Source organism: Chrysemys picta, chromosome 2 (genome assembly GCF_011386835.1).
Source record: "Chrysemys picta bellii isolate R12L10 chromosome 2, ASM1138683v2, whole genome shotgun sequence".
In the NCBI taxonomy this organism is placed as follows: Eukaryota; Metazoa; Chordata; order Testudines; family Emydidae; genus Chrysemys; species Chrysemys picta.
In genome coordinates, this window is record NC_088792.1 from 127,993,960 (window position 1) to 128,020,249 (window position 26,290).

The 26,290-nt window shown below is 43.3% G+C and overlaps 1 protein-coding gene across 4 annotated transcripts in view; it reads left to right on the forward strand.

Moving 5' to 3' along the window:
- Positions 1-26,290, forward strand: part of SLC12A7 (solute carrier family 12 member 7) — a 354,616-nt gene that overhangs the window by 289,848 nt on the left and 38,478 nt on the right. For all 4 annotated transcript variants that reach the window (XM_065584171.1, XM_065584173.1, XM_065584170.1 and 1 more), the window contains exons 18-20: positions 5,805-6,000; positions 10,960-11,129; positions 11,325-11,456. In XM_065584171.1, coding sequence (XP_065440243.1) covers positions 5,805-6,000; positions 10,960-11,129; positions 11,325-11,456 — 498 coding nt within the window. The remainder of the gene's footprint in view (positions 1-5,804; positions 6,001-10,959; positions 11,130-11,324; positions 11,457-26,290) is intronic.

Sequence of the window (26,290 nt, forward strand, 5' to 3'; positions counted from 1 at the left end):
CTTCACGTCCCTTGCTAGCTGCAGCTCCAATTGTGCTTTGGCCTTCCTGATTACACCTCTGCGTGCTCAAGCAGTATTTTTATACTCCTCCTTAGTCATCTGTCCAAGTTTCCACTTCTTTTAAGCTTACTTTTTGTGTTTAAGCTCACCAAAGATTTATCTGTTAAGCCAAGCTGGTCGCCTGCCATATTTGCTATTCTTTCTGCACATCGGGATGGTTTGTTCCTGTGCCCTCAATAAGGCTTCTTCAAAATACAGCCAGCTCTCCTGGACTCCTTTCCCCCTCATATTAACTTCTCAGGGGATCCTGCCCATCAATTCCCTGAGGGAGTCAAAGTCTGCTTTTCTGAAGTCCAAGTTTTGTATTCTGCTGCTCTCCTTTCTTCCTTTTGTCAGGATCCTGAACTTGACCATCTCATGGTCACTGCTGCTCAGGTTGCCACCCACTTCTACTTCCCCTACCAATTCTTCCCGGTGTGTGAGATAAGACAGAGTATTTCCTTCTGCTTACTTGGTTGAAGTTTCCTTATGATTTTCATTTGTAGCTTCAAGTAGAGTCCTATGTGTAGATCCATGTTAACACATCAGTAATCTAATTGAATAATGAAAACGTGAATAATTGCCATGAGGTCAGCATATGAAAGAAAAGGTTGCAGCCTTCTTGCCAGGTACAAACAGAAAAAGTACTCTTGGTAGTGGACGCCAGATGGACTTCCATGAGCAACCAAGGATTTTATGTGATCCCCTGGTTATAAAATTGAATAAACAGCAGGTACTCTGTCCTTTAACTGTTATACTGTAATTGATCTCTACCAGTTCTTCCATTTGGCTTCCTTTTCCTATAGTAGAACCTCAGAGTTATGAACACCTTGGGAGTGCAGGTTGTTCATAACTCTGAAATCTTCTTAACTCTGAACAAAACATTGTGGTTCTTCTTTCAAAAGTTTACAACTCAAAAAACATTGACTTAATACAGCTTTGAAGCAGAAGAAAAATGCTGCTTTTAACCATCTTAATTCAAATGAAACAAGCACAGAAACAGTTTCCTTACCTTGTCAAATATTTTTTTAACACTTTCCCTTTATTTTTAGTAGTTTACGTTTAACACAGTACTGTACTGTATTTGGTTTATTTATTTATTTATTGTTTCTGCTGCTACCTGATTGCATACTTCCGGCTCCAAATGAGGTGTATGGTTGACTGGTCAGTTAGTAACTAAGGTTCTACTGTATTTCAATTTTATCCAAGTTGAGTTTGTTAGCTAATTCTCATCCTGGTCCCAGTTCGGAGCACGACAGTCTGAATATTTATTTATATTTATGTTTATAAAACATATTCTACTTATACATTCTAATAGGTATTGGCACATTCTTCAGCTAAATACAAGTACTTCCTTCTGTTCACTTTTAGATGAACTGACCCTATTAATTTGTGTCTCAGTATTAAGGAGTAAATCTAATTTTCAGATAAAGGAGGTGATAATTATCTCATTAATTGGATTTCTTTCCATGTAGGCTCAAGGGTTTCATTATTCTTTGTCCCCTCTCATTTTTTCTTAATCTAATTTTATTTTGTGATTTGATAGCTGAAGCTAAATTTTCATGGAAGGAGTACAAAGAGCTTATCTTCAAAATTATTGTAACAAGGTGCTGATTAAGATTTTTTGGATTTTTTTCTAACTGAGATTACTTGGGGGTCTATAATACAATGACGATGGAATAATGTCATTTAAAAAGAAATTCAATTACTGAGCTTACTGCCATATTTCAGAAACTCTAGGGGTTTATAAATCTTATTAAACGAAGGCTTCCACCCAGAACAACAGATGAATTTCTTCTAAAATATCTTAGTAAAAGCAATATGAAACTGAATTGATTTATCAATATGAAGTTTTAATGAATTTTTTCAGTGTAATGCATTTTATTTTTTTAATCTTTAAAAGAAAATATAATCTAGAACAGTGTTTCTCAACCTGGTAGGTTAGCACCTCTGTAAAGAGCACAGGGTATAAGAGAGGAACACTACCCTAGTCATTATCCACGATGTGATTATATTAAACTACTAGAATTATACAAAAATTAAGTATGGATATCACTTCTGATTTTTTATTTTAACCAATAAATACTGATAAAATACCCCTGAGATAGATAAAATATGAAATCTGTACTTGTCCAATAAACACTGAAAAAGGTCCAGAAATGGTTAATTATATCTATGTCTACAGAGCAGTAGTATACAGGAGTGTGATTATTAAAGTACATTAATGTGTTAGCATTAATTGATCTGCGTAGACTGTGCTTTTGCACCGAAGGGAATATTACAAAGAGATTATTCATTACAGTAATATATACTATATACTGTAATATTATACTGTGTATAATATACATTATTCATTAAACCCCCGATTTTTGACATCTATATAAAATTCAAAAATTGCTAAAAATGACCCTCCCCAAAACAGGATGAATAAACCCAGAAAAACAGAAGCTTTAAGTATGGCATAGTACATAGCATTGGTCTGATTATTTACTTACAATAAAACAGCTCAAAGTTTTCTTTTAAAAAGTCATTGCTTTGTCATAACCTGGCAGAATTTGAAGCCAGATATAAAAATAACAATTTTAGGGAAGACTTGCTCCACTTGCATTCCTAAAAGACTCTCGGTATTTGTCAAACTTACAAAAGTATTCTCTGTAGACATCTGTCCTGTGCTGAGTACCTATTCCATAAATTAAAATACACAACAGGATGGAATGTAAAGGACAACTAATACACATACAAATAAATATTCACCAGACCATTATTTCACAAATGGTGTGTTGCGGGAAGGTCTAGATGGGTTTTGTGTGCCAGGAAGGTCTAAGCCCCATGCTCTCACTTCCTACAGGCAGCAGCACACAGGAAGCACTTCTGGGGCACAGGTAGGGCTGCTGAATGTCCATTTACTGGCTCCAGCCCCTTCTCCCACACTGGTTCTACTGCCCAGATCGCACTCTCACTTCTCCTGGGCAGCAAGAGCAGTGTGGCAAAAGTAGCCAGAGCCAGCAAGTGGACAATCAGCCATAGGATTCCCAACTGTCCAATCACACAAACCCAAACACCCTGGCCCCACACCTGCCCCACCCCTTCTCCAAGGCCCCACCCCTGCTCACTCCAGCCCCCATCTCTCCGTCACTCGCTCCCCCCCCACCCTCACTCACTTTCACTGGGCTGGCGCAGGGGATTGGGGTGCAGGAGAAGGTTCGGGGTGTGGGCTCTGGGGGAAGTTTGGGTGTGGGAAGGGGCTCAGGGCTGGGACAGGGGGTTGTGGTGCGGGAAGGGGTTTGGGATGCAGGCTCTGGCCAAGCGGCACTTACCTTGGGTGACTCCTGGAAGTAGTGGCATGTCTGGCAGTGTCTCATAGGTTCAGGGGCAGCCATGTAGCTCTGTGTACTGCCCCTGCCTGCAGGCACTGCCCCCACAGCTCCCATTGGCTGTGGTTCCCTGTTCCTGGCCAATGGGAGCTGCTGAGTCAGCTCTCGGGATGGGGGCAGTGCACAGAGACCCCGTGGCCATGCCTCCTCCTAGGAGCCTCTGCTGGACATGTCGCTGCTTCTGGAAGCGGCGCAGAGCCAGGGCAGACAGGGGAGCCTGCCTTAGGCCCGCTGGGCCACTGGACTTTTAGCAGCTTAAAATCTCCCAGATTGGCTTCAGTAGCCTCCAGGAGATAAAGCCTGATTTTGGGAGACTCCCGGTCACGCCGCGAGGGTTGGCAACTCTAATCAACCACCTGGGAGTGAACGCAGCCCAGCCATGGGGAAAGAGAAGGGTCAGCTGGGACTGCAATAGGGAAGGGGCAGGGATAGGACAGCAATAGCAAGAGGGCTGGGGGAGCCGAGCAGGGGGCTTGGTCTGGGAATGGTGGAGCAGGAGGCAGGGATGGGTAATAGTGGATCCCCAAAAAAGACAAAATGTGGTTGGAAGGTCACCTTAGTAAGAAGTTTGGGAACCACTGCACTTGACTCATTCAGCCTTCAGCCCATCCCTTCTTATGAAGCACAAGAAAAAGAGTGAGCTTTGCAGCATACCTATGAGCTAGCAAATTAGACAATGCCAGATCAAGGTCAGGAGTGCATTCCAAAGTTAAGGAAACTTCATGGAGGACACCCTGCCAACAGGCTCTCTGTCATTTAATCAAGTGGGCTCCTGCTGAAGTGCCAGTGCTGATCTCAGTTGTGACAGTATGACATGGGGGAAGAGGTGATCTCTCAGGTGACTAAATCCAAAAATATTTAGGGCTTGATTGATCAAAACTGATTCCTTGAATTCTACCCAGAAGCTTGTTAGAAGCCAATGTGGATCCCAGATCTTAGAACGCCTGTTTAATGTGTTTCCAACATGTAACTGCTGAATAAATTAATCATGGCATTCTTCATTAGCCTACACTTCTTATAGTTCTAAGGGACAGCCTAATGTACAGTGCATGATAGTTGTAGTCTAATATTGAGGTGACAAAACATGGATAATTATGACAAGGACCTCTTCTCATGAGGCACAGATGGAAAAAAGCTCTCTTGGCCACGTCAAAGTGCAAAGTAGAATCTAATAACACACCCAAATTTATGCAGATATGTTATTGAGGCAGTGTGCCCTTTATTTATAAGAGATGCCATAATAAATTCCTCAAAGTCTTTCAGCAGCTTTTCCCAGCCCACCAACAATATCTCTTATCTTGTCTGGATTAAGTTTCAGACAGTAAATGGAGACTTACTCCAGACATAAATCAAGAAGCCCCAATCCAAGCTTCGATTTCATTTTGACACTCGGTAATTCCATATCTCCAGCTGGGTCAGTTTTGGAGACTTAGAGCTGATTACCATCAACATGCTGAATGCCTTTACAGCACATGCATCCTTATTAAGCCTCCCAACAAACTCATATACACATTAAACAAGAGCTATGACAATATAGACCCTGTGGCACTGCTTGGGAGAAGATATTCTGGGCAAAAGAACAATTAAAATTAACCTTTGTTAAGATAAGAATGGAACAACTCAAGTGAAGCTTCATCCACTTGTGCTATCATGTGCAAACAATTTAAGAAAAGCAGTGGTCTGAAAAGCTGCTAACAAAAATCATCAGCACAAACATATTGTCTTTATCTGTTGGTAGAAGTTAACACAACTAGTGCAGTTTCTACTCCATGCCCACAACTCAGTTGACTTGGAGGTAAGGAAATCAGAGGACTCTCAAAGCCCTCAGATTTGCTCTGGTACAGCCTTCTCAATGACCTTCACCCTGAATCAGAGTTTGGATACTGGTCAATAGCTAACTAAATTGTCAATACCAGAAGTTGCTTTCTTGAGCATTGGCCTCACAACAGTTTCTTAAAGAGCTCCTGGCATCCTTCTCCATTTTCCAGAAATACTGGATATCCCAACCTATAATGGACCCAGTACCTCTCTACAGGCCTTCACCAGCCAACAAGGTTATGCAAACAATGGCCAGCAATAGCCCACACCAAGCATTACTTATTATCAAATACTGGGCAAAGTGACTCAAACACTGTGTGCTACTCATATTCCATTTCCCCTTAAGAAACAAAGACTTCTGTGTGCACAGAGTGATTTTAAAACTTGGGTTTTACAGTTATCATAGCACCTTGTTCATTCATTGGGTTGAGTGAATAAAACAATGTTCCTTGATGTCATATTCCAGTGTACAGCATCTTATTGGTGCTTTAGTGCAGCGATTAACTATGGTATTTATAATGATTTCCTTTAATATATTCCCACATGTAATCTTCAATTTCTTATTTTTAATAGAATATTAAATCCTTAATGGGGGTAGAAAAGACCAAAGGATTTTGCCAAATTGTGGTATCTCCCAGTTTTAGAGATGGAATGTCCCATTTGATTCAGTCTGCTGGTCTGGGAGGGATGACGCATAATACAGTCCTGATGGCCTGGCCACAGTCATGGAAACAGACCGATAATCCTTTCTCATGGAAAAATTTTGTTGGTATGTATTCTCTTAGTTTTATTTATGCCATTTTAATGAAAATATATAGTGGTAATGTATTTTAAATGTTATTTTGTAAATTTGTTACCTGGAAAAACAAATGTAAGAGATTTATATGTAGTTCTACTGTAGGAGCAACTCAGAATAGTAGGCTAATGTTCATAGAATCATAGAATATCAGGGTTGGAAGGGACCTCAAGAGGTCATCTAGTCCCACCCCCTGCTCAAAGCAGGACCAATTCCCAACTAAATCATCCCAGCCAGGGCTTTGTCAAGACGGGCTTTAAAAACCTCCAAGGAAGGAGACTCCACCACCTCCCTAGGTAACGCATTCCAGTGCTTCACCAACCTCCTAGTGAAATAGTGTTTCCTAATATCCAACCTGGACCTCCCCCACTGCAACTTGAGACCATTGCTCCTTGTTCTGTTGTCTGCCACCACTGAGAACAACCGAGCTCCATCCTCTTTGGAACCCCCCTTTCAGGTATTTGAAGGCTGCTATCAAATCCCCCCTCATTCTTCTTTTCTGCAGACTAAACAATCCCAATTCCCTCAGCCTCTCCTCATAAGTCATGTGCTCCAGACCCCTAATCATTTTTGTTGCCCTCCGCTGGACTCTTTCCAATTTTTCCACATCCTTCTTGTAGTGTGGGGCCCAAAACTGGACACAGTATTCCAGATGAGGCCTCACCAATGTCGAATAAAGGGGAACGATCACGTTCCTCGATCTGCTGGCAATGCCCCTACTTATACAGCCCAAAATGCCGTTAGCCTTCTTGGCAACAAGAGCACACTGTTGACTCATATCCAGCTTCTCGTCCACTGTGACCCCTAGGTCCTTTTCTGCAGAACTGCTTCCTAGCCATTCGGTCCCTAGTCTGTAGCAGTGCATGGGATTCTTCCGTCCTAAGTGCAGGACTCTGCACTTGTCCTTGTTGAACCTCATCCGGGTTTTTTTGGCCCAATCCTCTAATTTGTCTAGGTCCCTCTGTATCCGATCCCTACCCTCTAGTGTATCTACCACGCCTCCTAGTTTAGTGTCATCTGCAAACTTGCTGAGAGTGCAGTCCACACCATCCTCCAGATCATTAATAAAGATATTAAACAAAACCGGCCCCAGGACCGACTCTTGGGGCACTCCGCTTGAAACCGGCTGCCAACTAGACATGGAGCCATTGATCACTACCCGTTGAGCCCGACGATCTAGCCAGCTTTCTATCCACCTTACAGTCCATTCATCCAGCCCATACTTCTTTAACTTGGCGGCAAGAATACTGTGGGAGACCGTATCAAAAGCTTTGCTAAAGTCAAGGAATAACACATCCACTGCTTTCCCCTCATCCACAGAGCCAGTTATCTCATCATAGAAGGCAATTAGGTTAGTCAGGCGCGACTTCCCCTTGGTGAATCCATGCTGACTGTTCCTGATCACTTTCCTCTCCTCTAAGTGTTTCATAATTGATTCCTTGAGGACCTGCTCCATGATTTTTCCAGGGACTGAGGTGAGGCTGACTGGCCTGTAGTTCCCCGGATCCTCCTTCTTCCCTTTTTTAAAGATGGGCACTACATTAGCCTTTTTCCAGTCATGTTAGTCCCGTTGAGGTCAATGAAAACTGGTGGGTGCTCAGCACTTTTGAAAATCAACACACTTTATTTAGATGTCAAAATATGAACTTCAAAGCCTAACTTTAGGCTCCTATTTTTGACAGTTTGGGCATAAATAATTATAAAATTGGCCCCTTCTTATTCAAGAAATTTACTACTTGTGTGCATTCAAATTCTTACCAAATTAAATTTTCATCCTTTACTTCTTTTAGCCTGCTGAGCCAATATGAATAAGAAGGTGAAGCAAATGGATTCTGTTCTTTCTTGTGCGTTATCAGTTGAATTGATTATTAAATCAGGTTTCTAGTCAAATTTATAAATGTACCGCAATCGTAATTCCTAACAGCACTCAAAACTCCTGGCCCAGAAACCACTGCAACACAGAACAATGGCTGACTGTTGAAGTGCTCTTTCAAAACTTTCTTCAATTGCACAGTTCCTTGTTAAGCACTTGTAATAGCCCTCATGTCTCACTGTTCAAAGTCAACAGACAGCTGCTCCACCTCTGCTCTCCACCCTGCAGCAGCTTTTCCCCCATTTGCCTCACAGATATTATGCAGGACACAATAGGCAGCTATCCAGTGGGATATTTTTGTCACTGAGATCCATTGTATTGAGTAAACACCTTCAGTCTATTAAAAGCACATTCAACTGTCATTCTGAACCTGCTGAGATAGTAGCTGAATCATTGCTTGGTGCTGTTGAGGTAGCCAGCGTACAGCTTCATGAGCCAGGGAAACAAGGGATAGACTGGGTCCCCCTGAATCACTATTGTCATTGCCAGGGCCGGCTCTAGGCACCAGCAAAACAAGCTGGTGCTTGGGGCGGCACATTTTTAGGGGCGGCATGGCCAATGCCAGAATGGCGCGCGAAACAGCTGATTTGTGCGCCGCTGCTCCCCCTCCCTCTCAGGTTTGAGAGTCTGGGAGGGAGGGGAGACTCCGAGTGGCCGCGGCACGCGTGCTGTTTCTCCCCTCCCTCCTAGGCTTGAGAGCCTGGGGGGGAGGAGGCAGGGCTGGGGATTTGGGGAAGGGGTGGAGCTGAGGCGGGGCTGGGGGTGGGGTAAGAAAAAAATGGGGGTGGGGAGGCGGCCAAAATTGTTTCTGCTTGGGGCGGCAAAAATCCTAGAACCGGCCCTGGTCATTGCCATATTGTCAGTGGTAGTCTGCCAGTTGGGAAAGAATGTCCCTGCTTGCAGCCTTCTGACCAGTCCTGTGTTTTTAAAGATGCAAGCACATCTTCCCTGACCAGTCCACAGTGATATTGGTGAAGTATCCCTGGTGATCCACCAAAGCTTGCATATCCATAGAAAAATAGGTCTTTCTTTTGATGTACTCTGTGCCAACATAGGATGTGTGTGCCATCTATCACCACCCCCCCCCCCCGCAATTTGGGAACCCCATTTGCTGCAAATTCATCCACTGTGTTCTGCACATTGTTAAGAGTCACGGTCCTGCGCAGTAGGAGATGATAAATAGCCCACATGACAACAATCACCACTGTAGATTTTCCAACTCTAAAATGATTTCCCACTGACCAGTAACAATCCAGTGTTGCAAGCTTCCAGAGTGCAATCAACACTCGCTTCTCCACTGTCAATGGAGCTCTCAATTTTAGTGTCCCTGTTCTGCAGGGTTGTGGTGGGCTCAGCACATAGATCCAAGGATGTGGCCTTTCGCATCTGCAGTTTGTCATTCCACACCTGAATTATGATGCGAACCCATCAGTCAGTGCTCATTTCTCAGGCCCAGAAGTGGCACTCCACTGTCAGCATGAACTCCATCAACAATCTTGAATTGTTGTTTGCTGTGTCCCTGAGCAAACTGTTTTTGGAGAAATCATCGTATCCCCCGTTCTTGCAGTACTTCATGTGGGTCTGCAAATACAGGAGAATTGTGTGTCCTGTATTTCCAGTGTTTGAGAGAATAGTGCAGACTTCTGTGGGACTCCATGTGTCTGTCAAAGATGATGGACACCAAAAAGTGCTGAGTGAGTTTGTGGGAAATTTTTTTTAAAGCACAAAAATTATGGGATATGAATAGCATTATGGGATGGAAAAAGTTGCATGCTGGAAACTTAACTCCTAGCTCCCAGAGATCTTTGGGCAAGTAATTTCCATCCCACAATACATTGCAAAAATGTCCTAAAAGGCACTATGGCAGATGGTGGCACATGGTACACTGATACCTACCTGTGATGAACTGCATTGTGCATTGACACAAGCACTCCTAGTGAGTGCACGCAGTGCCAACACAAGCAGCCAATTATGCACGATATACAAATTTTGACAGCTGAATGCCGACATAACTTGCATCAACAAAAATTTGTAGTGTAGATGTGGCCTATAGCTATACACATTTATTTAAGCAGTTATATAGCTTCACATACATTTATTCAGATTTTTATGTTTTAAATCTTATATTAGAAAATGGTGAATATCACGTTTCTTATTTACTAGATGATTATTAAATTTTTACTCATGATTTGTGTCAAGCTGCTTTTGGATGGAAATTGGAATTCAATTTAAAATGAACAAAAGCATGATTTCCAAATTTTTTTTATTAGTTAACTAAAACTAAAGTGTGTTGAATACAAAAGAAGAAAAAGTAAGTTTGTCAGAACATGCTTTGCATTGAAAACTAACTGGTTTATTAAACAAAGTATTAACTTTAGTTAGTGAACTGAACTAATTGTTTCTGGTCATCATGTCCGTCAAGATTTTTGAACTAGCTGATCTCATCCTCTTGCAACTAGTTTATATTTAGAGATTAGAAGAGGGTAACAAGTTTTCCTGCTTTTTCAATTTCCAGTTAATTTCTCAACTTTGAACTGATCTAGTTGAAAAACGGAAAAAAAAGATAGCATTCTCTCTGCACCTGTGGAAGAGGATACTGCTGTTAAAGCCGATTTAACACTTCAACAAACTCTGTTTCCAGGTGCTTAGCCAGAGACTTCCACCAGTTCTGTGGTCTGACTTTCTTTAAAACTTCAGCAGCACACATATACTGTGTCAATGTTCTTTTTTAATTTAATTTACATTATTTTAAATTAAGGTATTAATATAGGTTGGCATATTTTCAGATTTCAAATAGGTTTGTTTTTCAAAGAAAAATGTATTTAAATTAAACAAAGAAATCTGATTTAAATTAAAAAATCAATTTTGAAAAAATCATTAATTTTTATCCACCTTGTGTGGATCTGGATGTGTGAGATTGCTGTCTTTGCTTCCTCGCTTAAGCAGGATCGGCTTTTAACCAAAGTTATCCTCTTTCACAATAGTGGCATTGTGCATTTTGGCCATCTAATAGTCTTCTTCAGCAACTCCCAATTTTCATTAAAATTTTCTGATTTCAGATACAGTCCGAGAAACAACAGCGGCACAACAAGCTCTACTGGTCGCTAAAAACATTGATTTGTTTCCAACAAATCAAGAGCGCTTTTCTGAAGGGAACGTAGATGTGTGGTGGATTGTTCATGATGGTGGCATGCTGATGTTGCTTCCTTTCCTGCTTCGACAGCACAAGGTACAGTATATGACTCAAAAAGGGAAATCTTGTCTTAGAAAATGAGCAGCAATGACATTTCTTTCACTAAGCATTACATAAAATTACTAAATAAATTCTTATATACTTTTTTACTTAGCTGTTTAAAGGATTCTGAACAGAGGGGGCAAAATTATTTCTACATTTGTCATATAAAATGCCTTTCCCCTTAAATAGGTGTGGAGAAAATGCAAAATGCGTATCTTCACTGTTGCCCAAATGGATGACAACAGTATTCAAATGAAAAAGGACCTTCAGATGTTTTTGTATCATCTTCGACTTAATGCTGAGGTGGAGGTTGTTGAAATGGTAAGCTCCTGTATATTTTGCCTGTTACCTGAAAATCTTGAACTAAACTTGGAGGTTCTTCCTCAGACTCCTGGTATTTCTTTTGCCTAATGACATTTGGAGGATAAACTAAGTAAGGGATCATAGTATTTGGCCTAAAATGGCAGGAAAAGCAAATTTTAATGTTCCTGCAGCAATGTTAACTCAACCACATAATACATCCTATATATTTTATGGTGTATTTTTTACAATATAAGCAGTAATAGGTCAGTTTAACACACATATTCAAATACTGCGCGTATGCAATATGGTTGAGTTAAGGTTGCATATTGTACCTTAACATGTGTGTTTTCTGAATGAATTTGTTAGTCTCTAAGGTGCCACAAGTACTCCTGTTCTTTTTGCGGATACAGACTAACATGGCTGCTACTCTGAAACCTGTTTTCTGACTGTGATTTTAACTGGGCAACCTTAATATTGCATTACCATAAATTTTTGTATTTCATTTCCTAGTTACAAAATACTCAAAATTAAGAAAAGAGAGAATTCATGTTGCCTGTGCAATCTCAATTTGACCCCCTTGTATGTATGCTTTATGATACAGGTTTTAACTACATTATCACAAACTATTTTTTCCTTAAGTGCACAAGATGGAAAGCATTCACTGAATGAGCAGTGTGACAGACCCAGAGCAGTGGGGTACAGGAGTCTGGTAGAGGGCAAATATACTGGTCACTGGATGAGTAGTTTTCTGTTCCCTGAGTGACCAGAACAGGGGCTGCACTAGAGTAATCAGGAACCTGCTAGAACCAGTTAAGGCAGGCAGGCTAATTAGGACACCTGGAGCCAATTAAGAAGAAGCTGCTAGAATCAATTAAGGCAGGCTAATCAGGGCACCTGGGCTTTAAAAAGGAGCTCACTTCAGTTTATGGTGAGAGTGTGAGGAGCTGGGAGCAAGAGGCGCAAGGAGCTGAGAGTGAGAGGGTGAGGGTGTGCTGCTGGAGGACTGAGGAGCACAAGCTTTATCAGACACCAGGAGGAAGGTCCTGTGGTGAGACTAAGGAAGGTGTTTGGAGGAGGCCATGGGGAAGTAGCCCAGGGAGTTGTAGCTGTCATGCAGCTGTTACAGGAGGCACTATAGACAGCTGCAGTCCACAGGGCCCTGGGCTGAAACCCGGAGTAGAGGGCAGGCCCGGGTTCCCCCCAAACCTTCCAATTGACCTGGCCTGTGGGTTCTTCCAGAGGGGAAGGTTTCTGGGCTGTTCCCCAACCCACATGGTGAATCTCTGAGGCAAGAAAATCCACCAATAAGTGCAGGACCCACCAAGATAGAGGAGGAACTTTGTCACAGCAGCTATTCAAAATTTTGTTTTATCCATAGAGTTTAATGTGTGACCCCTGTTTTGTTCACTGTATACCATTCAAACTCTATTATGACAGAATTATGAATTTCCTCATAGCCTTTTCTTTGGCACTGATTAGAATAAGTATTGAAATGCTTCAGAAACATTAATTAATTTTCATAATACCCCATGAGACTGGGGCTATTATCCCCATTTATAAATTCAGGCACAAAGAAATTAAGGCAAACATTGTCAAAAGTGTCCACTAATTTTGGGTGCCCAATCTGAGATGATTATGGCCTCATTTTTAAGTGATTTTAGTATTGTATAGCACTTTCTATGTTCAAAGCACAGCTCCAATTGACTTCAGCTGTAGCTGTGAATGTTCAGAACTTCTGGAAATCAGGCCCCAGATACCTCATTTTGGGCTTAAAAAAAAAAAGAGGAACACACAATTAGTGACACCTGTGAAAAGTTGGGTCTACATGACACGCCTAGTATAGGAATTCACTGGCATAGATGAGGATTTGAAACCAATTATCCAGGGCAGCATTCAGTTGCCTTAACTATAAGACCATTATTTCTTTTCCTGTAATCCCTTGCCTCATTGACTATGCACCTTCCAGTTTCTGCAACAAATGAGGCAGGAGAACAAACAAAGAACAATAGCATGTGATCACTACGCACATGGGGGGCCGAATTAGGGTTGCATTGTCATAGTCAGGAAGGAGACATGCTGTAGTGTTCTGTATTAGAGTTTCTTAAGGGCTGATGGCTTCATGTATTAAATTGCTGTAGGCCAGACAGAAGGTGACAAAGATGGGTACATCTAAGGCCAAGTCATCATCCACCATGATGGGACAGACTGTTCTAGCCAATAGGAAATGATAGAAAGTTGTGGATGCTGCTATGTGAGAGCTTGTGATGAGCAAGGAATCAAAAAATAAGTTCTAAATGTCTCCTTTCCCAGCCAGTCCCATTCTGCCCCCAACTCTGGCTCACAGTCTCCACATCCAGTCTCAGTATTTCCACCCCTACTCTCAGTCTCCCCACTAGAATCCATGTCTTAATTCCCTTATTCCTTCCAACCCTAGGCTCCTTGTCCCTGTCTGCTTCCAAGCCAATCTCCCTCTTCATAGAACCATAGAATATCAGGTGGAAGGGACCACAGGAGGTCATCTAGTCCAACCCCCTGCTCAAAGCAGGACCAATTCCCAACTAAATCATCCCAGCGAGGGCTTTGTCAAGCCTGACCTTAAAAACTCTAAGGAAGGAGATTCCACCACCTCCCTAGGTAACCCATTCCACTGCTTCACCACCCTCCTAGTGAAAAAGTTTTTCCTAATATCCAACCTAAACCTCCCCCACTGCAACTTGAGACCATTACTCCTTGTTCTGTCATATGATACCCCGAGAACAGTCTAGATCCATCCTCTTTGGAACCCCCTTTCAGGTAGTTGAAAGCAGCTATCAAATCCCCCCTCATTCTTCTCTTCTGCAGACTAAACAAGCCCAGTTCCCTCAGCCTCTCCTCATAAGTCATGTGTTCCAGCCCCCTAATCATTTTTGTTGCCCTCCGCTGGACTCTTTCCAATTTTTCCACATCTTTCTTGTAGTATGGGGCCCAAAACTGGACACAGTACTCCAGATGAGGCCTCACCAATGTCAAATAGAGGGGAACGATCACGTCCCTCGATCTGCTGGCAATGCCCCCACTTATACAGCCCAAAATGCCGTTAGCCTTCTTGGCAACAAGGGCACACTGTTGACTCATATCCAGCTTCTTGTCCACTGTAACCCCTAGGTCCTTTTCTGCAAAACTGCTTCCTAGCCATTCGGCCCCTAGTCTGTAGCAGTGCATGGGATTCTTCCGTCCTAAGTGCAGGACTCTGCACTTGTCCTTGTTGAACCTCATCAGGTTTCTTTTTTTGGCCCAATCCTCTAATTTGTCTAGGTCCCTCTGTATCCTGTCCCTACCCTCCAACATATCTACCACTCCTCTCAGTTTAGTGTCATCTGCAAACTTGCGGAGAGTGCAGTCCACGCCATCCTCCAGATCATTAATGAAGATATTGAACAAAACCGGCCCCAGGACCGACCCCTCAGTCCACCTCCTTCTCAGTCCCAATCTACTACCTCCACCTTCCTTTCCCTCTTGTTCCTTCTGCATTCGGTCAGGCAGCTTCCTCCTCCACACTACCTGGGCGCACCAAAGGAAGCATTGAGGGCATAAGAGAGATTGTCTCCCTGCTCTCAGTTAGAGTTAGAGTGCCCAATGGAGAGCAGGAGCAGGAATTGCAGGAAGTCCTTCTCAGCCCCTGAATCTCTGGCGTGGAGCATGTTCAGTCCCTCTGTGGTAATGGTGCATGTGCAGTCCAGTAAGGACATAGGAGCTGTGAGGGGATGGAGCATGCCTAGTACAGAAGGAATTTTCTGATAATCTAGCTGCCAAATTCTAAGAGCATGACCTTTTTCAAAGGTTTATAACTTGGCCAAATTTGGGCAGATTTTCACAGGAAAGGAAAAGGCACATCCCTGATGACAGGATGACACCTCTGCCAAATTTCAAGCCCTTGCTCCAAAGCATAGAATTTTCTTAACACAAGCAAAATGTATTTGGCTACCTATGCCAACCTATCATAAATAAAATAAAATTAGACAAAAACATTGACAAAAAGATTCACTGCCAACAAAGGAATCTCCCATCTCTTAGTTTTAAATTCCCACTCAACATCAATGGTTTCTTGATCAAGGGTCTCTAACAATTTTTTTTTTTAAATAAGCTGTCATTTTACCCTCCCTCTCCCTCCCCTCACCCCAAGGCAGTATTTACCATCAGCTCCAAAAGTGTCTCCAAAACATTTTCCCATTGATTTTCACCAACATATAGGGGCATGGACCTAATTTAGAGGTTTCAGTTTCTCCATCGCCTCAATGAGCAATGCCAGTGGAAAGTCAAGCAGAGAAGGCTCAATTTTTCCCTACTAGGCAGAGACAGAAATAGCTATGTGTGGTTCCAAGCTATTTTAGCCACAAAATTATTTGAAGATTCCTTGAAGCAAAAATGCACAATCCTGTCCTCTGAAGTAAGCAAATCCTGATTAAGCCAAGTTGTTTACCACCTGAAACTGCTTCTTTAGTTGGAATTTTGCAGGTGCTTTGGGGGAGGTGAAGAAACAGAGCCACAGCAAAAGTTTGCAAAATTCTTTGTTGCTATTGGTCAAAGTGTCAGCAAGACTTCCAACACCAGCAGTTTACCCATCTTCCTTCTTGGTTCATGAGTTGCAGGTCTCCAGCGAGGATGAAGTTGCAGAGATGATACTTAAGAGCCACTCTCTGGTTACTCAAGGATAAAAAATTATTAGAATGTCTTAGAGGCCTCATTGGTAGAGTGCCTCTCAGCAAAACGGTATTCATTCTGTTCACCTTCTGAAATGTAGTAGGGTGCCTCAGCCTCTGAGACTGTGCAATTAAAACAGTTCCTTCATTCCATAAGGGAGAGGTTTCCCTGGATGTGGCATGACATGGGTGCCATCTCCATACATTCCCAATCCAGCCCAAGCATAAGATTCAGAGTGAGCCAAAAAACAGAGTTTCATGCTTGTCATTTTGCCAATGAAATTATTATTATGCTTCCCCACCTCATATTTGCAATCTAATCTACATCTGTAGAGTGTCCAGAATAGCCTTTACTACTATGTCAACTACCTTAACTGCCAATCAATTAATGAGAGAAAACCTAGTGTAGATATACTCTTGGTGTGAAATTTCTCATTGTGTTAGGTTTTATGTCCAGTTAATTTTCTATGTAGTTTTTGTTGGGTTTCTCATGGTAGATTTTTCATAGGAAGTCTTTGAAATTGGGGTCTGGTTGAAATTAGTCCTTGTCAGTCTGACCTTTCATTTTTTTACTCATCTTTTAAGAAAAGTTATCGAACTACACAAAATTTATACAGAGGTGTATCCTGAGTAGATCTAGTACATTGTGTATTTTTTTAAAATTGGATTTAGGGTTATTCTTAGTCATTGTCACAACTTGGTCCAGTCCTAGTCTCAGAATGAACACCAGTCTGCTATGGGAGAGACCCAGTGTTGAGGTCTGGGTAGTAACTGATCACTGTTCCTAGTTCTGGGTTACTTGGGTGTGGATTCCAGGAGCAGACCCCATGTTTGACACTCCTCTTCACAGTGGAGTCCCCATAATTCCTTTGCCTAGACATGACTAGTGCCTCAGCTGTTCTGAATCCCCTAGTTGCTTAGACACTTTCCCTCCAGAGTCCACCTAGCTGTGTGAGCTGGTTTCCATAGTCACACCCTTCAGGGACCATATGGAGACACACAGGCTTTGCAAAGGAATTTCTTAAAGGTGTGTGTGCGCACACACACACACACACACACACACACACACACACACATAAAACTCATAGACTGCTCAAGAGATTTACAGATCTATGGAAAAAGCAAGAAACACCTGAACACAATTCTCTCCCTCAAAGTCCTCACTACTCTCAAGCATCTTTTGGAATTTGGGCAGTGTCTGGGAAGCCATGGCCCCTCTTCTGCCCTCCTACTTGGTCTTCCCTTTCTGGCATGGCTCTGGTCCCCTCTGCTTAAAATGGCTTTTTACAGCTTGACCCCATTTTTCTTTCTGTCCTTCCTCTGGGTTTTTTTATTCCCCTTCAAGTTGAGTTGGTGGCAGAAAGAAATTTAAAAATCAGTGGTTCAGCCTGTTGCCCCCATCTTGGTAAGGCTATTCAATTGTTCATGGCCCGTTATGTTTCTGTTTCATTCAGAGTCAGACATCTGGGCACCATCTCCCCTAACATAAGAGTGCTGATGCAATCCAACATGGCAGTTACAGTATACAGTGAAGGACATAATAAAAGTTACACTCAAAACAGAGGCTAAAATACAACATGGTTTTCATTAAATCAGACTGGGGACACAGACATAACCTCCAAACTGTACATGGAGGTATTTCATTATTTTAAAATTATATCAGTCTTGATGTTATTGTTTTATTGCGCTGGAACGCTAGTGGAAGGAGGAGCTATAAATATTATTAGCTTTATTATTTACATTCAGCCACAATGAAAGTTGTATACTGTATGTTCTACTTTCCCTCTTGGCAGTCAGATTGACACTATTTAAAAAAATTAAGTTACTTACTTTACCAGCAGCTATTGCCATCAGAACTATTCTTCTCTACACAAATACCCAGCTTTCCTCAGTGCTGACACAGACTTCAATGGCTTAATCAAAAAAAAAAAAAAAAAAATTCCAGTCAATTAGAGTCTTCAAATGTACTTCATTAGGGTTTGGATCAATTGGTCACAGAAATCTTATTGAGAAAGGAAGTACACAGTCAAAACACCATTATCGACTTTCACTTCAAGAAAATAGGCTCCCCAGTGCAGGAAAAAAAAATCATCTTTCAGAAGTCCTTCTTCTTCGAGTAGATGTCTCTCTGAGTGCTCCACCATATGATGTGCATATGCATGTGTGCTCTCAACCAAAGATTTGAATTACCAGTGTCCACTGGTTCATGCCTGTGCACTACATGACCTCGTACTTTAGAGCAAAGGCATAAAGGGAGAAGTGAACCCACTGCTGCTCCAGTTTCTTCTCAAATGCTGTGGCTTGAGACAGGGCAACTGCATGTCTGCTGCTTCCAAATAGCTACTTATTTATTCATTCTTTTATTATTTATTTTATTTTCTTAGTAACTTATTTTTTCTCATTAAGGTCAAATCTGTGCCTTAATGGGTTTTTCCCCCACTTTTCTTTTCCCTGGTCTCTGGGATCAATTCCTTGGCCCCGTCAGCCACATATCTATGGTATGCCAAAGATCTGGGATTAAGAGCTTGCCAGGTGTGCAGTAGGTTTTTCCTCTTGAACTACGGGCATTTAAGCTGTCTCTGGTGTCTTGGAGACTCTAACATCCCGTCCAAGTGTAAAATTTGCTGGGGGTTTAAAAGCAGGTATTGCAAAGAAAGGGAGATGAGGCTGAAGATTCTCCTCCTGGATCTCTCCCCAAGGCCTGTGCAGTCTGAATCCCCACCCAATACTTCCGTACCTACTGGGGCTATTTTGAAGATGAAGCACTCTAAACACGAAAGTCTCTCCTGAGAAAAGAAAAAGAGGTAGGCCTTTGAACTGTTTCTTACGAGACCTTGTGTCTGGAATGGGTACCTCTGAGGCTCTATCAAGCATCAGCATCGGGCCACAGTACCATCTATACAGATGTCTGGTGATCAGCCTGCTAGCAAGAAGCAATGAGAGCCATCTTCCCTAGCACTTTCCAGGCATTGAGACTCATAAAAATGTAAGGACGTTCAACACACTGGTATCGTCTTCATCTCAGCCCTTTCTTACCCTGCTCCTTCTCTGGTACCATCTTCCTTGGGTTATATGGGCTTGGAGCATAGGGATCCCATCTGGAGAGCGCCATCAGCACTATCTTCAATCACAACTCTCTTCCTGACTTAGGCTCTGGTACTGTCTCTGGTCTTGACTATACATCATTATAACCCTCTGGCAGCCTCTAGATTTCTTTCACATGAAGACCTCTTCATTTTGAAGGAACTGGAGTCACACCTCTTTGGGAACACCAAGAGGAGTTTACCACCAACCACCTCCTCCCATCAGGTTGCAGCAAGAGTTGATCCCCCGGTACTTATCTATCCACCAGTCCCTGCAGCACCGACACAACTGCTGGTTCCATCTCTGGCACTGATGCCCACAGCCCTTCCTTTGGGCTCAAGGGACGATATCTCGGAGATCTTGGCATGGGCCTCTTCTGTAGATTACTATCCAACACCTTAAGAAGTGTACCCTGACAAAGACTCACCAGATTCCAGAAGGTGCTCTGAGCCCTCCGAATATGAATTTCCTTGGGGTCTCTTCCCCTCCTCACCTCCTCAATGGGCCTATTGAAATCCCTGGACAGCCTGTGGGCACCAGTTCAACAGGGTTCCCATCTTCATGTTTCATGTTTAGACATTCCTCAGGCTCCACAACAACCACCAGCATCACAACTCCAAATAAATCCTCCTCCTTCCCAGGGGACATGATGATGCCACAACCACCTTCCTATGCAGATGATTTTAGGTCCTTCCAGGACAAAATTGCAAAATCTCTTCAACCTTTCATTGAAGAGTACAAGAATCCCAGCACTTTGTCATGGACATTCTTCATACCACCCCCTCAAGTCAAGATTGCACTGCCTGTTAACCAGGCACTCTTCTCACTAGCCTGTAATATATGGCAGACCCCTGCCACTCTTGCACCTACCTGCAAATGGGCAGACAAAAAATATACATATCAGCCAAGGAACTGTAATAGTTATTCTCTTATCCCATCACCAACTCCTTGGTAGTGGATACAGCTAACGAGATAAACCACCAAGCTTGCTCAAGATCCACATCTTTTGATAAAGGAGGATGTTATTCCTCCACTGCTCTCCATTTTGAGGTAGCAAATTATCAACCCCTGATGGCAAAATATGGTTTTAACAGATTTTTTTCATTTTATTGATGATTTGCTACAGAAAACAAAATGGAGCAGTATCAAACACTCATTTTGGAGGCCAATTTATCACGAAGGCTATCTTTACAGGCTGCCCTCAATGCTGCTGACACAGCTTCAGATTTCTTAGCCACTGCTATTGTTTGTTTTTGCAATGAGCCTCTTGGCTGCAATTCTCTAGGCTCCCTAGGAAGATACAAAACACAGTGAAAGATCTTGCCTTCCAAGTGCTGAAGCCATTCAGTGGTAATACTGACACCTCGCTACACTCCCTCAAGGATTTGAGGGCAACACTGAGGTCACCTGAGATAACACAGAGACTTTTCAGTAAATCACAGACAGCACAGCAATCCCAGCCATTCCATTCCCAACCATATCTATTACAGACCCATGGAACCTACTCGAAGGAGGCCCAGACTCCAAAAGAGAGTACCACCTCAAACGGCAACCTCCTTACCCAGGCCCCCTTCCAAATGACTGTTTTGACAATTTGGTCAAGGGCTACAAACAATCCCTTCCCCTGGATTTGCTGTCCAAACCAGTCTTCCACTTCACCTTCAGGGACCTCCTGTCACAATTTTACCTTCTTGGAAGCTTATCACCACTGACAAGTGGATTTTAAAGATGGAGGCTATGGGATACTCTATCCATTTCTATGCTATGCCTCTCTCCCATCCCCATCCCTCTCATTAGGATCTTTTAAAGCAGGAGGTTCAATCCCTAATACAGTTGGGGGTGATAGTCGGTTCCCTCAGAATTTGTGGGAAGAGGGTTTTATTCCAAATAGTTCTGGTTCCCAAAAGAAACATGGTTAGAGACTGATCCTAGACCTCTGGAACATGGATACTTACATCGTTTTACAGCACTTCAGGATGGTGACTTTGACTTCCATAAACCCAGCCGTGAATCAAGGGGATTGGTTTATTGCTCTCAGCCTCCAAAACACGTATATTCACATTGCTGTGCACCCTTCCTTCAAGCTTTTTCTGCACTTCTTCATTGGTTCAGAACGATATTAATACCCGTGTTTTCCTTCAGACTCTCCTAACCCTATGGGTCTTTATGACGGTCTTCTCAGTAGTGGCAGCTCACCTGCATCAAGACAGTATTAAAGTCTTCTCCTATCTGGACAACTGGCTTCTGAAGGGGCACTCTGCTCTAGAGGTTCAGTCTGCAACCAACAAGGCTCTAATGCTGTTCCAATTCCAGGGCCTTTGTATCAAGTCCTGAAAAGTCCACATTAACACCTGTTCAATGGATAGACTTCACTACCATAGGGCAGATTCTCTGCCATATCCAGTCTGGTCACTACCCTCCAGCTGAGTCTCCAGACAATAGTAAGAACCTGTCTTCAACTCCTAGATCCCATGTTGGCCTCAACATTTGTCACATCACATGCAAAACTACATCTCCAATGCCTTCAGGCCTGTCTCAGAACCATTTACACATCAAACAAGCACAGCCTTAGTGAGCAAGGTTCTATACCCTCACAGGTGCTGGACTTCCTCAGGTGGTGGCAAGACCCCTTGCAGATCTGTCTGGGAGAACCATTCTCATACTTGCCACCATCAGGTGGGTGGGGAGCCCACTTGCAAAGATCTACTGCACAGGAAAGATGGTCTCCAAAGGAAATATTACTTTACATCAATGTTTTAGCGCTACAGCTGATTTGTTTTGCATGTCAGCACTAGACATTTAGGGACACTATGTCAGAATAATGATAGACCACAGGGCAACAATGTACTGTGTAAATCAACAAGGGGGAGCAAGATCCCAGTCCTTATATACAGAATCTCTAAAGCTATGGCACTGGTGCATTTCCTGCCACATAGAGATTTCCACTGTTTACCTTACTCAGGTATCCAGCATACGGTGGCAGATGCCCAAAGCAGAAACTTCCATCAGGACCACAAGTGGTTACTCAACAACCTGATATTTCACATTTGCAGAGTTTGGGGCTTCCCCATAGTGGATCTCCTTGCCAACCAGACCAATACAAAATACCACATCTTTTTCTCCAAAGGGGCACTATGTCACAACTCTTTAGGAGATGTCCTCCTAGTCCTCTATTCTTGCCGCCTCCTCTATACCTTCCCTTCAACAATGCTAATCCTCAGGGCATTAATCAAATTGTGGTAGAAGCAGGCGAGGGTCATCTTAATAGTGCCTTCTTGGTCAAGACAAATGTATTATTCAGCTCTACTTCACCTTTCTGTAGAGATACCTCACTATCATACCCTGAAATTGAATCTACTAACACAGAACTTGGGCATCATGAGCCACCCCAACCTTGCATCACTGATCCTCAAGGCCTCGCTCCTCGATCGTTCTCAGCCTTAGAGGTGGACTATTCATCTGAAGTACAGTCCGTAGTGCTAAATAGTAGAAAGCTATAGCCTCTCTTGAAGCTCCTCTCTCCAGGATGCTTGATTACCTGCTTGAATTAAAAACACAGAACTACCTATGAGTTCTGTCATGATATACCTGGCAGCTATTATGGCCTTTCATGTGCCTATTGAGGTCCTCTTATATTTTGGTCATGTTACCACTGCAAGATTCCTTAAGGGTTTATCTAATCTGTTCCCTCATATTGAGAACTCCACATCTTCTTGAAATCTTAATTTAGTTCTCAGTAACTTAAGGAAACCTCCTTTGAAACCTATGGCAATCAGCTTTGTTCCTCCATCTTTCCTGTAAGACCTTTTCCCTGGTAGCCATCACCTTGGCTAGAAGGGTGGGAGGGCTCAGAGCTCTCCTGGCTGACCCACCTTACACTGCCTTCTATCATGTTGAGGTCACACTATACCCACATCCTTGGTTTATACCATATCAGGCAAGATAACTGTCTGCCAATGTTCTTCCCCAAACCTCACTCCTCCAGAGAAGTGACACAAGGCTTCACACTTTAGATGTTCAGAAGGCATTTCTAGATTTCCCCTAGACTGTTCATTTCCTTTTCTGAATGAATGAAAGGACAATTGATCTCTTCTCAAAGATTATCAAAGTGGGTTGCATCATAGCCTGGTACAAGATTGCTGTGGTACAATTCCCCCTCAAAGTGGAAGCATGCTCCACTAGGTCTCAGTCCATTTCTGTCACCCTCATCAAAGACATCCTTATCTCTGAAAGTTTCAGGGCCGCAATTTGGCCCTCAGTTCACATGTTCTCCAAACATTACAATAGTCTTTCTGTGCCAAGATGGACACAACTTTTGGTGATGATGTCCTCTGCACCATCTTGGATCTGCCTCCTCAGCACCCACTTCCATGTTGAGTTACTGCTTGGGAGTCTGTGCTTGAGCACCCATAGGAGCATATACTCGAAGAAGAAGGAGAGGTTACTTACCTTTCAGGAACTTGAGTTCTTCAAGATATTTTCTCTCCATGGGTGCTGCCCCACCCTCTTTCCCCTCTGGCTTTGTAGTTGACAAGGAACTGGAGTGGTGGCGGGTCCACTTCTCCCCATATTTCCTCATTCCGAAGCATGAGGCCATGTAGAATCATAGGATTAGAAGGGACTGCAAGGGTCATATAGTCTAATCCCCATCTAGCGTAGCATGCAGGCACAGACCTGCAGACACTGCTAACTCAAATCTCTGGCCAAGAGTGCAAGGGCATGCTCATATGCTATGGTAGCGCACCCATAGGGCCAACACTTCTCAAAGAACAAGTTACTGAAAGGTAAGTAACCTCGCCTGAATTTCCAGTTTGAGAGGGGACTGTAAAGGCAAACAGAATTAGGACCCTGCTCCAGTGAAGTATGTGCATAACTTTAAGCACATTCATAATACCATTGATTTCAGTGAGATTACTTATGTTCTTAGAGTTACCCTTTGCTTAAATGCTTTTCTGAATCAAGGCCTAGGAGAGGCTTCAAGAGATCCATGAAAACACTAGCTTCAAGAGCCATTTCAGTGAGGGAGTCGAGGTTGTGGGTATTGAAGCCAGGGCTGAGTGATTCATTTGACCCATGATGCCATGAAGGACATGTGTTACACTTGCTTGGGGTGTCCAGGATGGTGAGTCCCCTTGTTACCCCTCTGCTTCAGCAAAAGAGAGAATTACTTGTGCTTAACTGACACCTCCAGTCTGTCACCCAAACAATCTCCTCAGGGCTCTACTAACCCCTTACTTTGCTGGGCGGGTTAGTAATAGGTGCACCCCGGTTCCCAAGTCCTTCTGAAAGCATGCCCTTGTAGTTTCCAGCCCTTGTCACTGGACACTCACAGAAATTACCAGGTAAGATGTCCCTGATGGAACAGGCTACACACAGCTTGACTGGTACTTCTCAGGATCAGGTCCTTTATTACACCACAGCACTGAGATATATGTATAGTGAAACAATCATAAGTTTATTATCAAAGATTTAAGAGATAGTGAATAAGGATAATAAGTGGAAACAGAAATGGTTACATATAATGCTGAAGTATAACATGCTTCTTATAGATTAAACTTTAACTTTAACAGGCTACCCAGCTGCGTAAAAGCAGTCTTATCTCACCTAAAGGTTTCTTGCAGCATTTCCAACCAGGACCAGTTGGGATCTCATTTTCATGAATGCAATCACATTGCCTGGTTACTTCTTCAAGTTCAAGATAATGGGGTGCTGTCCCTGTCCCCCAGTTACAGATCGACAAACCTTTGAAGTGCACCCCAAGACAAAGCCTTTTCCCCCTGCTGTCCTCTTCCTGTTAAATCTCATCTTCATTTAGGGAAGACTAGTGTTTGTGACAAAGACAAATACTTGCTTTACATTTCCACTGATAGATAGTGTGACAGACCCAGACCAGTGGGGTACAGGAGTCTGGTAGAGGGCAAATATACTGGTCACTGGATGAGTAGTTTTCTGTTCCCTGAGTGACCAGAACAGGGGCTGCACTAGAGTAATCAGGAACTGGCTAGAACCAGTTAAGGCAGGCAGGGTAATTAGGACACCTGGAGCCAATTAAGAAGAAGCTGCTAGAATCAATTAAGGCAGGCTAATCAGGGCACCTGGGTTTTAAAAGGAGCTCACTTCAGTTTGTGGGGCAAGTGTGAGGAGCTGGGAGCAAGAGGCTCAAGGAGCTGAGAGTGAGAGGGTGTGCTGCTGGAGGACTGAGGAGCACAAGCGTTATCAGACACCAGGAGGAAGGTGAGAATAAAGAAGGTGTTTGGAGGAGGCCCTGAGGAAGTAGCCCAGGGAATTGTAGCTGTCATGCAGCTGTTACAGGAGGCACTATAGACAGCTGCAGTCCACAGGGCCCTGGGCTGGAACCCGGAGTAGAGGGCAGGCCCGGGTTCCCCCCAAACCTCCCAATTGACCTGGACTGTGGGTTCTTCCAGAGGGGAAGGTCTCTGGGCTGTTCCCCAACCCACATGGTAAATCTCTGAGGCAAGAAAATCTGCCAATAAGTGCAGGACCCACCAAGATAGAGGAGGAACTTTGTAACAATGGATAAACATCTCTGGTCTGGCAGGAAACCCCTTTTTCACCTCTGCTGGGGAGTAACACCTTGATACAAACTATAAGCATATATTTTGAGTATATACGGGCCAGCCATTGGCTGCAGAAAATGACGTGGGAGGATGATGTAGAGGCATACCTTCTGGCCTTTGAGAGAACAGCCCAATGGGAGGCCTGGCCTCGAGATCAGTGGTCTCCTGATCATCCTTGCCCCATTCCTGTATGGGGAGGCCCAAAAGGCCTACCATGATCTGCCTGAAGAGGCTGCAGCAGACTATCCCCAGCTGAAAGCAGAGATCCTGGCCAGATCTGGGGTAATGACCACAGTGCGGGCCCAGCGATATCACGAGTGGAGGTACCAGGAAGACAAAACCCCACGATCCCAATTGTATGACCTCATCCATCTCGCACAAAAGTGGTTGCAAATGGAGTCCCAGAGTCCAGAAGAGATACTAGAGGTTCTGTACATAAGGGGACTACCACCTTCGCGCCTGGGTAAGCCAGAACAAACCCGCCACCTATGACGAGGTTGTCGCACTGGTA